General features: G+C 40.0%; 1 protein-coding gene across 1 annotated transcript; it reads left to right on the top strand.

Moving 5' to 3' along the window:
- Positions 1 to 160: 160 nt before the first annotated feature.
- On the top strand, positions 161 to 7,594 carry LOC145437273 (RUN domain-containing protein 1-like). The gene has a single exon (XM_080314469.1). The coding sequence runs from the start codon at positions 4,791 to 4,793 to the stop codon at positions 6,438 to 6,440; it is 1,650 nt and encodes a 549-aa protein (XP_080170595.1). The 5' UTR covers positions 161 to 4,790; the 3' UTR covers positions 6,441 to 7,594.
- The last annotated feature ends 5,031 nt before the right edge of the window (positions 7,595 to 12,625 follow it).

Raw genomic sequence — 12,625 nt, 5'->3', positions numbered from 1 at the left:
ACGAAAATAACTACCGTATAAACATCGTTATCACTGAGCTATCCGCTAGGTAACGCTGCGGGTATATCTTTTGGTGATCAAAGCATAGCCGATGGCAGAGATTGGTGTGAGATCAAATCGCGTTATTATAGCACTATAATAATAAATTACGTGTATCGCATTAATCTTTTCAACATCAAATTGGAACAATAGTAAGATACTGTGCTTCTCGTTTGATGTGACCTCTTTGAAGCATTTCGCTGGTCGAAGTGACGCCTGAAACTTGCAATTGTTTACATTGACGTCATGAATTTGCGCCCAACGGTGACGACAGCCACTGAAGAATGATTTTCGTGGTAGTATTTGTCATAGCGGAAGACATTTGCGCATGTTGAAGGACTGGCGGTTTGTACAGGATGTGTAGGTCATTTTGGACTCATGAAAATGAAATAAGTACGGCACGGTATGGGTATAGTTACGATATTAGTGATACTTGGGCGCAATGAATGCTTCATTAATTTGCTACCAGCTTTCAATTTTTAATGTTTCTAATTTCTTTTTTTAACAAACATTTGTTACAGTCAGACCGTATAGAGACAAGTGTACCTGTTTTATGTGAGTGTGATCACACTAGTTGACCTCCAAGGTTGTATTGAACATTCCTATCTTATTTGATACCGAATACTGTGCATGCGTATTTTCTGTACCACCGTTATTGCTGCCTGTTTGTTATGTATTTTGGTTGGATGAACATCAAGATTCTCTCACTGAATCCGAATCTAGTACAGTGTAATGTAGTCAGTGAAAGGTGATTTTTCTAGTACCGGTACTGAAAGTTTTCACTCCTTATCACTTTACGATTTATGATATCGATGACAATTGTAGTTTGAATACATTCTTATAGTCCCTAATAAAAATTATCCCAGCATCCGAAACATGTATAGCATAAAGGCTGCACGCGTTTGTGGAAGCGACATTTATGTACAATACTATTTACTATCATATCAGCCTTGTTATAAAAGTGCTGTGATCTATCAAATATTGATAGGCTATGTTTGAAAAATGCCATGGCATTATTATATTTGTGGTCAGTTTGGACTTTCCAAGTGACTCATGCCATTAGGACTTTATAATGAGTGGTACTCGACTCGAAGCCTATATAATAGTTTATTAATTACACTGGTCAACAAAATGAAAAAAATATTTTTCGGCAGAACATCTGAGAGCCGTTTCTAGGGTTTTCGAGGTTGCTGATTGAGTGATTACGAATATCACATTAGTATTACCAGATTGTCTCTAGAAAAAAAGATATTTACACCCCTAAAACAGCTTGAAATCACTGTTTTTACCCTTGAAAATTTCACTTGTTAGGAAGTAAATGTTAGATTTTTCTACTTTTATACTGCACATAAATAGATAATTGATTATGATGAACACTCAGGTCGTTCTCAGTTATTCCCGCAATATTAACATGACCCGATACAAGGACTTTGTTTGTTAAAAAATGAGAAATATAGTTTCTCCTGTATCAATTGGTCAAGTTTGTCCCCGGAAAGCTTGACAAAAATACTCATATGCGTCTCATCTCTTTTCACTTGTAATTGGATAATTATCTGCAAAGCCAACAAAGTGGGTATACTTAGTATCCATATCAAACGAGAATCTGGATCTCAGATTCGAATACGGACTAAGGATTACAATTTCATGTTAAGAAAGGTGCTCACTGCATGGAATCCTTTCTAGGATTTAGTAAAGAAAACTTTTTGGAAGATCACAAAGCACCCAACTACAAACAGTTGGTCTGAGAATTGGCATCTGCATATGGAAACCTTGGAGCAAACATGAGCATTAAACCTCACTTCCTGTTCAGTCATCTTGATATATTTTCTGTTAATATTGTTGATTAGAGGGAATGGAACGGGGAAAGGTTCCACCAATACATCAAAACAACAATAGAAAGATCAGTGCAGATGCGACGAACATATTATGGCAGACTACTGCTGGAATCGTTCGAAAAACTGCACTAAATTGCTTACAACCGAAAATTGCTTACAACCGAACCAATTTTGCTTTAAGATAAGTTATTAATATCATATTCCAACTGATTATATTGAATTTAAAATAGGTGGTTGACATAAAACTGATCCAATTAATGCAACGTTATTTGAGTCTTTAGGTAAATACTTATCTACATGATTGAAGTTAATTTATGTACATGATATCTGTGAAAGTCTCCAATTATGATAAATCTAACACTCCGAAATATAATTATGTTTATGTATTTTGATTTTAGACAGTCTTCAGCGTGTCATAATAACAAGTAGATTGAATTTCTTAACTTTATAGTATGACTGATCTGACTTTTTATCTAGCCCATACAGCAAAAATGTAAGATTTTATTCAAAATAGCCCCATGAATTATCTACAGAGTCAATTTGAAAAAACAAAGGTCATATTCGGAATCAGTACCCTTCAAAACCACCAAAACCACTCTTATTTCTTCTGCCTAAAAATATGTGTTGACCAGTGTTATCGAATCACTCAGGGACTCGATTTTGCCCAGCCCTCGGTAACATTACTAGCACAAGAACCCTAGGCTACGATACGGTATTATATTTTACCTCTTTAGATAATTGTGGTTGTAATTGTGTGTACTTGCTATGATTTTACATAGATATAATACATAGGCCTATGTGTTTTCAAAAATACGGCAAAATATTAGCTTTCCTCTATGAAATATCAATTTGGTTATGAACTGAAATCTGTAACTAATAATCCGCTACCTGCTTGCTGGTTTTCTGTTTGTGAACACTGTACACTATGCTAATCAATCATCATAATTGCTTGTTTTGATGTGGTCTCGTAACGCAATGGTTCTGTATGATGAGAATTTCAACTTGGCCATGCCAATCCAAATGTAGATTTCATTGTGTTGATAATTTATTGGTTGAATGGTCTGTCGAATTACCCCATAATCTTGAGAGAGGGATAAGAAATGTTATTTATTGTGCTACCAAGTGTAATGGTATGGTTGAATGAATATGTATTGTATCATTCACCAAAGTAGTTGCTCCCCACAACTTTACTCAATAGAAGTCAATAGAACTTCCTCTCACTTTCTACCAGGCTTTATTGGTGCTGCTTTGCTTCGCAATGGAATACTGAGATATTGATAGATGTGTCGGATGAAACCCTGTGATAGTATGAATATAATTACAGGTATCATAGTCTCTGGTGATGCATCACTGATTGGGATTGGTAGCATTAGCTTACTGGAATTAGGCTTGGTGTATGATTCTCCCAATTGGCATTAGTTTAGCTTGATCTTGCTAATGTTTGATGAATGTAAAGTAGGCGTACCTATTCAAGGTAAACAAGGTGCAGCAAACTGTATGATGTTTAATAACTAGTGGTGCCGTTTCAATGAACTCCGCTAGGTCCATCTATTCTTACGTATGCCATTGCCAATGTTACAGCTACTTTTATGAAAGAAATCCTGTAAATTAGCCTGTTAGTGTGCATGGTGTATGAGCAATGTTAAAAACTTTCCAGGCATCTCCGCAAACTTGAGTAGATTATTATTTCGTTGCATTGCATACAACACAAGTATAGATTATTCCGCCAAGTGTCACTAATAGATAGACAGCTGAATGAGCTGATCATTGATTCATCACAGGTTGAAAAAATGTATTTTCTTTTTCCTAAGCTATCTGAATATGATGTATTTTCATGTTAGGCCAAAGTAGGCTTAGTATTCTATGATGCAACGGTTCTTTGTTCAGGCTATAGCAGTCTTGAAGATCTCCCAATCCCTTCGCTACAGCCTGGTTTTGCATCAGTAGGCCTATACAATTTTCTGTCAATTGTATTACTGGTGTATATTTTTTGTTGGATCGAATGCATAATTCTCTCTCTCTTTGACTTATATCATTCACAACTTGGAAGAAAAAACGACCTACGTTTTTAGTATTAAGCTCTAAGCAGGAGCGGGCAACTTCTCCAGTCGGCGGGCTGGATATAGTAAAATCAAGTTCTTGGCGGGCCGGATTCCTAAATAGATACAGGTATCGTGTATGTGACCACCTATATAAGAAGTGAATCGTATATAATGTGATTTTTAAATTGAAAGCACAGAAGTGAAAAACAGTATTTAATGAATTTATAATCTGTCGTCGATCAAAGTTGTTGACAAGTTCTTTGAACACTGGTTACATGTCGGACGTAGAAGAAGCCCCTGTTAAAGACTGCGCGTGACCATCTGTTAAATTGAAACGCGACTTTGTCTTTTCATTTTCATGGTCGAAAAGGTCTGCTTACAAATTTACGTAGATCCGAACAGAGCAAGTAATTTCATGTCCATCTAGCCCCGGTCTACATACGTTTGCGAGCAAACGTTTTCGACCAAGAACATTAACAAGACGAAGCGACGTTCAAATCTAGCTTATGTTCAAGTGCACTCTTTACTAAGGAGCTACTGAAGTACATTACGTCAATAAATTCATTGACTACTGTTTTTGCTCTCTATGCTTTTCGCTCAAAAGTTTACATTAAATACGATGAAGTCCTTGTATAAGTAGATAAATATGTGATTTATGTATCGATTTAAGAATCCAGCCCGGCAAGTTTTTTATTTTCCCATACCCTGCCCGCCGGCTGGAGAAGTTTCCCGCCCCTGCTCTAAGCGATGGAGCAATGTACCGTAATATTATACAAACGTACCGTTCGCGGGGTTCGCCCATAATAACATTGCCCATTTTTTTCATAATCAGTGACTTCCAGTTGCTTGTAAATTACGGCTAGTCGATGCTACCATGGAGGATGAGGCGGTATCTTCTCAAGACGAATTAAAGCCTCCGCAACACGAGAGATGGGCGCCGGTGGGAGCGTCTTCGACTCCAGATTCGGTAATATTTTCCGAGCCGCACAGTTTCACATACTCCGATGGTAGGCTGGAGGTAGTCGAAAGAGAGAAGGAGGAATTGCAACATTCTCTATTCTCGTTGACGTCGAGGTTCGCGCAAATCCAATTTCGTCTTCATCAAATCGTCGAGGCGGAGCCCGAAGACAAAGTAAGATTGTTAGAAGAACTGGATGAGCTCGCAAATCAGGGATGCGTCGATAGTAGCCTTGCTCTTAAAAGCCAGCCGACTTCCGAAAACGATCACGACATAGTGCGGCATGAAGAGATTATATCCGAACTGAAAAAGCAACTGGACGACCTACAAAGTTACGCTTTTCAGCGTGGTTCTGGCGAAGTACCGCAATCGGTTATGCTGCAGAAGCAGCAAGTCGTGCTGGAGGAGCTCATAAAAAAGCTGGGACTGAGCGTTGACACTAAGGATTTAGGTGAAGTTCCAATCGACGAGTTAAAAGGACAGGTCGATGACGCCGTTTCCAAGATCGTAAACCCGGCGAGGATTAAAGAGAAACTGGTGGATCACTTACAGACGCAAATACAAGACTTGGAAAGATTCGTGGAGTTCTTACAAATCGAGGTGGAATCAGAGGGTAAGTCCGCGAAATCTTCCGGATCTGTTCCGAGACCCAGTGATGATTACCGCGAGGAAAAGAGAAGAAAGCTCGCGTTATTCCGTAAGGCTTTAAGCGTTCTGCAAATGTTTGCGATTTCACAACTTGGATGCGGGACCAGGACGCTTGTGGATGATAATATGGAGGAAAAGTCAAAGTCGAGCACCACGCATTTGATGAACGACTTGAAAAACGCGGTCAAATCGGTGCGGGCTTGTGTCGTTTCTTACGACACTGATTCCGAACGCGAAGAAGGCATGTCCAATCGCGAGCTGTACTATTCCAGTCTGGATGGAAAGCCGGCTACTTTGCCGGTAGACTGTGAATTGACGCAGTCCGTACGAAAAGAGCTGTGCCCTGCTGTTATTAACTTGCTTTCGCATGGGCTAGTCGTTGACGCGACCGTGTCTTCCAACATGAGTATCGCATCTCCAATCTCGTGCATACTTCCCAGAAAGCTGAACACTACTCTGTCGACTACGCCTTTACATCCGTGGGAGTTATTCATCGAATATTACGAAGCGAAAAAGGGCGCCGACCTTGCGAAAGCTCCATCGAGAATGCTTACGCGATCTTTCGATTTGGAGCCGCTAGTGTCCAGTGGCAGTTCGCACAAAGTCAGCGTGAAAAATTCCCTCCTGGAAGCGATACACTTGATATTGAACGACCACAATCCGTTAAAGAGAAGTCACGAAATGATGCTGAAAGCGTTGATAAGTTTGGGGCTGAATTCCGGACGGCTGGTGATGTGGATCAGGCTTATCATGAAGACGTCGTGGCTGATATCGACTCACTATACAGATTTCAGTTACGTGGCGCAGACTGGGTTTGAAGGGGCTTTGACGGTTTTGTCCAGACTTGACTCGTGCTCTTTCAACTTGCCCGTAGACCTCGCCGTTAGGCCTTTCAAGAATATAAGAGATGCCTTTTAATCTTTGGTGCTGGTGCTGATCCACATTTCTCCACCACTATCAGAAAATAAAAAAGTCAGTCAAGCAACAAAATTTTGGTGTTGACTTTGCACACTGTCGACAATGCTCCATAATCCTAACAAACTACGACATCAAATTTTGAGCAAACAATACGTACTAATATCTAATATATTCATTCCATACTAGGTGCTGGTCAGCTCATGTTGACTGACGAGTGGAAGTGGTCCAGTAGTCGGTAATAATGTACGGCTGCATGATACTAGTACTGAACTTGCCACATTTTTGCACTGTTTGAATTGTTTTCGTCGAAGACTAGGGCTGAATCAAATATTTGATATAAGCTCGTTTTGACGTCATGAGAGTATGGATGAGGTAAAGAGTTTCAATGTGTACCTTTTCTGCGACCCACAAAGAAAATTAACTACTTCTATACTGGTACTGCATAATGATAATATGGTATTGACCATACCTGTCTCATTGTATTCTGGGACAATGCTGTGGGTTGCTCACGACTTCACAGTCATGTTACTTTCACTAACCTGAGTAGCTTTGTAGAATGTTGTGAAACGAACGATTGATGTTTCGAGTCTTTTTTTGTTGGAAAAATTATCCTACTTATAATTCTCTTCGATAATAAAGTGGAAAGGGGCCCAAAATCTTACTACGGTACCAGTACTGAAAAAATCATCTGTGCCAGGCCGTAAAGACAATTTCAAATGTCGATTGCACCCTAGAGTCCCTTCACCCTAGATGCAATATTTTTAGGAGTAAAATTTATAATATTGTTGGCTGTTGACTGACATATCTAATTTTGCCCGTCTTGGAAAGCACCAACTCCGCTCAAGTAACATCGGAGACTGTTTTGACAACTTTTGCTGTCTTGCACTCTATACGTTCTGGTTAGTAGGGATATTATATAGATATTGTTTATCCTACCTGATTTTTTTTTTGCACAATTCTCGTGTCTGCATCGTTGCTCTGTTTTGTAAGTTAATAGTTTGACATTTATATGGCTTTTGTGCTTTTCCGGGCATTCTGCAATTTTTCGAAACATCAAGTAACGTTCCGTTCATCATAGTTTATGACTGGGCCTGGGTGGAGGATTTTAGACCATAGAACCCGCCTCTTCCTTTCATGATAATCACTTGTATAGCTGAAGAGCTTCTTGGAGGTACAGAACTTCAATATACAATTAAATAGTATATTCATATTGAAATGAACCCGAATATTTTCGGCTGACACTCGTCAGGGGTAATCGTCAGCAACTAGTAGAGAATTGTAAAGACTTGTATAGCTTCAGACATAACTCCGTCGTCAAAAGCATCTCGATGGTGCAGGCGAAAACGAATACCCCCCTTCTCTCTCTCTCCCTCAAACTTGAATGAATCCTGCTCCAATAATGCCACGTTATTGCTGACTTGAAAATGTCAAATTCAAATTCATTCCAGTTCCACACTGCTATCGATTAGAACTGCACACTGTGTCCAGTGTCTTTCAATGATTTAATAGATAATAAAGTATTATCTTTCTCGACACCAATCGTTATTTTATGAAATACTGTATGTTCCATGAATTTAACAATATTTATACCTTCATTAATAATCTTTGAGTCCAAAGTTAATAACCTACTGCACATAATAGGCTTATATCGGAAGTTGCACATTGTATTTCGTAGCAGATGTTCTATTTCTTCAATTTTATTGTAGTTCACTTATCGAATCATGTAGGATGGATACCTCTCGAATTCAACAAAATGCTGACAGATTGATCTGGAATTACCATCCGATATATTACGTTCGATGGAAACTAAAATTTATTTTTCATGTTCAAAGCTCTGTTGTTTTTTTTGGTAATCTGATACGGTGTGTTATCTATGAAACGATTTCCAGGGCTACGGCAATATCTTTCGTTTTATGCACTGTTTTGAGTGTGTATGTGTCTGTGTATGCATCCATACTGGGTTAAGGGCAATCTCATTATTTCATGTATTCGATTTCTACTGTGTATATTATGTATTTGATTGGCTAAGCCTATCCGATGGAATAAAATTTGAGTATATATTCAAATCTAGTTCCATTCATGAGGATGTGACAGATAGGTTGCGAACGTGGACATTGCTGACATGACGATAGCAAATCCAGTGCTATAACCAGGACCGTAACTGCCGCACCCAAACCCAAATTATAGTGTTTTTTGAAAATATATCCAACTTTTACAAAAATGTTTCCCGCTCTGCGCGATTTCACGTTGCCAATTATCTTGATCAGTGGTTCCCAAACTTTGTCGGTGTGAGGGCCAAATTTAGAATTTCAGAGTACGGTCGGGGCCGCACGAATACTACGGCTATGAAACGGACCCAAACAGTCATCATGGCTATTTCGGAGTAGTTTTATTGCCCTGGCGAGATTTCAAAACTGTACACTGTTTACCGATACTTATCTGCTGCATTGGATGTCCGTTGAGTGAATCAGCTTTTCTCGCCTAAACGCGCGAGAAATTTCTTTAGTTTCATGACTGAATCGGTCAATATGATCGGGAATCGCATGTATTGCCATCAATTTTCATCCTGTCTCTGTTCCCGTAGTCTGATTTACCGGTAGAGCTGAGTGAGGTGTGTTTGAAAAGGTATAGGCCCCCTCAATAGTAATTAAATATCTCCGGGGGTATAGCCGTTGGCAGGAACGTAACAGCACTTCGTCAGGACCCCGGGCTCCCGTAGGGTGATAAACTGACCCTGCATCACGTTGTTCGCTTTTGCCACGAAATTAAAGTTGTACTGTTTAGTGAGACAGCGCGACGCTCGAATATTTCGATAATTCATGATAAAATCGGTGAATAAGATCGGGAATTGCATGGTTGTCCTTTTTGCCCACGTAATCAGATTCACCGGTAGAGCTGAGTGAGAGGTGCCTTTGAAACTGCAGACCCCGTAAATTTTCAAAAAATACTCTATAATTTATGCTAATTCACAAAATAATTTTGGGGTGCGGCAGTTACGGCCCTGACTAGCACTACCAATTATGCTGCTTTTAGCCGGCTAAGCAGTATGTATCTCGGCGTATTCAACCGTGAGTCACGTATAGGGTTGGGTTACCATACGTCCTCTTTTAAGATGATTTGTCCTCTTTTTTGATTTTTTTAAAAGTGTCCTCGGAGGACGCCCAAATGTCTTATTTTTGAGGATTTTGTCTCTTTTTTGAGGATTTTGGTTACATACAGTGCTAAATTCGACTGATATACATTAAGTCAGCACTGTAGGAACGCTACGGTGGCTATTTCGGGAGATGAACCGGAAAATTGACCCTTTTTTCAGTCATCCTCCAGTTAATGTGAATGAAAAACTGTATTTTGCGGGAGTTGAGCCACTTTTTCCTTTTTAGTCAAGCGACCACGAAGTGGGAAAAATTTACCATTTTTCAGGATTTTCCCCCAGTTTTGAAAGTTATCAATACCTACATAAATCTATAGCTACTGCTCGTTCAATTGGAAAGTTAGGGCACATTGCATTGAAACAGAAGTGACGTAACGTTACCAGTCTATACTCACAACTTTCCTGCAATTCTATAATTAAAAACTACAGAGGCCAAGCCAAGCAAGAGTATTTTATAAATAGAAATTTTATTTTTTTGTCATAAATCGATTTCTTAATATATTCTGGGGGCCGCACTTGGGAATCACTGATCTTGATTATCGGCTACCCCTTCCCAAGAAAAATACGCATATTTATAATGGGTGCCGGTCTTACACGGCCATCACCGCGCCACGACGCACCAAGGCGTATGAAGCTTTAGGCCAGAAGTCTCAAACTCAAATAAGCTCGGGGCCAATTTCCTAGTTCTTTTGATAACGCCGCGTGCCGCAGCATCAATAATAGGGATATTCAATGTATCATTTCCAAATAGGCCTTATTTGACGGGACCTTGCAGACACGCATTTCAGAAACATGAAAATGAAATTTACTATTGTACTATTCACGCTTGGCACGGAGAAAATCACATTTTCAAGTATTTGAATAGAATTGTTTTTGTGCTGGTATAATCTGTTAAAATAATAGGTTATAGACATCATGCGAGAGGACGCATCATCACATCGCAAAAGATGTCGGGTTATAATATCGCAGCCAGTGGACCTTTGACGTGTCACAATTTTATGTAGAATATTTCGAAATTTGAGCGGTGTAGCCTAATCCGGTTTTCTGATATAGTCGTGATAAGTATAGGCTACTAGCTGTTACTCTCATTGCTTAAGTCAGCATAATATTTGCCTTCGATTATTATCGGAGCAGATCAATAATAACATAAATATAATCGTCACTGTTCCACAACATAACATAACATCGTTTGGTTATATTTTTCATCTTAACAAGTCAAACAAATGTAGGCTACTGTACAGCGAGATCGATGTCTATAACGACACGAATCGGTAGCGATCCTTTACTCCAACATCCACCTCGGCCCAGAGCAGTGGTTCCCAACCTTTTTGTCTCCATTCCCAACTTCAGATTTATTCCAAGCCTTCATTCCCCACCAGGACCGTAACAGCACTTTGTCAGCCCCGCCAAAAACGTTGGTCTTGGGCCCCCAGAACCGCCTCAGCCCCGCTGAGCCTGTACGCGCTTTCCCTGCAACTTATAGCTACATTGGGTCTACTGTTTAGTGCGTCGCCTTATTTTGACTAAACGCGCGAACCGCGAAAAAGTTATATAATTCGTGTTGGAATCGGCCAATATGATCGGGAATTGCATATATTTTACTATCAATTTTTTATCCCCTCTCTGCTCACGTAATCAGATTTACCGGTAGAGCTGAGTGAGGTGTGTTGGAAAAGGTAGGACTCCTAAATAGGAATTGAACATCTTCGGGCGGATCCATTGGTATATTGACTTCGTTACATTATGCTATTTCGTGACCTCCTATATCTGTTATGTCAAAAGATATGGAGATCGCCAAAAGTAAAAGAGACACACGATTTCAAATTGGTATTGCTTTACTGGCAAATAATTTTTCCTGCGGGATGGCATTTGTTCTGTGGGGTTCAGATCGCCAAGACAGGAACATTCGGCGCCAGCCATTTAGCCAATTAAACATATATGTATATTGTATATCTATCGAAGTTTTGGGTCACCACAAGGGCATTCCTTCTCGCCCAAGGTCTTCTCGCTGCTGATCGTTCTGACACACTTCTCGGAGTTGCATCTTACATGGCCTATAACTTCATATGCCTTGGTGCGTCGTGGCGCAGTAATAATGGCCGACGCCGAAGTCTCCATTTCTATAAATTCTACGTATTTTCGTGGGGGAAGGGTTCCCAATAATCAGATATTCGACAATATTAAATCGCGTATCCAGCGTGAGAATTTTTTGAAACGTGGCATAAATTCAAAGAAATACTTTAATTAAGTACGTTAATTCACGAAATAATTTTGGGCCCCTTCGAGCTCGCCCCCCCCCTAATTGGAGGGTTTGGGGTGCGACAGTTACGGTCCTGTTCCCCACTACCCAGCACTTTTGTCATCACAGAGCAGCTATTTGCTGGTTTTACTACACAAGACACACAACCACACCAGTACGCAAGACAATTGCCAAACTGCAACATAAAACTATTGTGAACCGATACCAGTAACACTAAAAATTTAGCGAAAGCGTTATTTTACGTCAAACTCGTCGTGCTGAATGCGTTTGTGATGTCATCATTGGCCATCCTGAGTTAAAAATGAGGTTTTGTGAACAACACGCAATATAATTTACGATACGTAGTAGTTAACTGGTAACGGTAATTGCGCACGTGTCTCCGTGACTGTCCTGTATATGATTTTGAACAAATGCGACTATTCCCCACCAGTAACCATTGAATTCCCCACCGTTTGGGAACCACTGGTGTAGAGTGCCCGATTTCACAGTTCTTTTCGATGTTGATCTTTTCTTGAAGCCTCGGCCCTTTCTATTAGTTCTTTCCATTCCTTGTGAGTGCTTTCTTTCGCCGGGTCTTTTACTGGGCTTTTTGTCGCCTTAAGAACGGCAACGGCGGGGAAAGAGGAGCCCAGATAATCCTGCGACGGGAATCGAACCAGATCCGTCAGATTGGTGGGCGCTTATCGTAACCACTACACTACACTATCTCCCCCTCCATAGTAATAGAATTGTTTGTTAACCTGTTTAGCGATCGTACCCCTTGTGCTTTTAATA

The sequence above is a fragment of the Botryllus schlosseri genome, chromosome 4 (genome assembly GCF_051294905.1).
Source record: "Botryllus schlosseri isolate E-star chromosome 4, Bs_hap1, whole genome shotgun sequence".
Lineage (NCBI taxonomy): Eukaryota > Metazoa > Chordata > Ascidiacea > Stolidobranchia > Styelidae > Botryllus > Botryllus schlosseri.
Note: the sequence above shows the minus strand (reverse complement) of the source record. Positions and strands in the feature narration are given on the sequence as shown.

Coding starts and splice junctions, on each gene's coding strand:
- LOC145437273 (XM_080314469.1), top strand. CDS start 4,791: ATGGAGGATGAGGCGGTATCTTCTCAAGACGAATTAAAGCCTCCGCAA.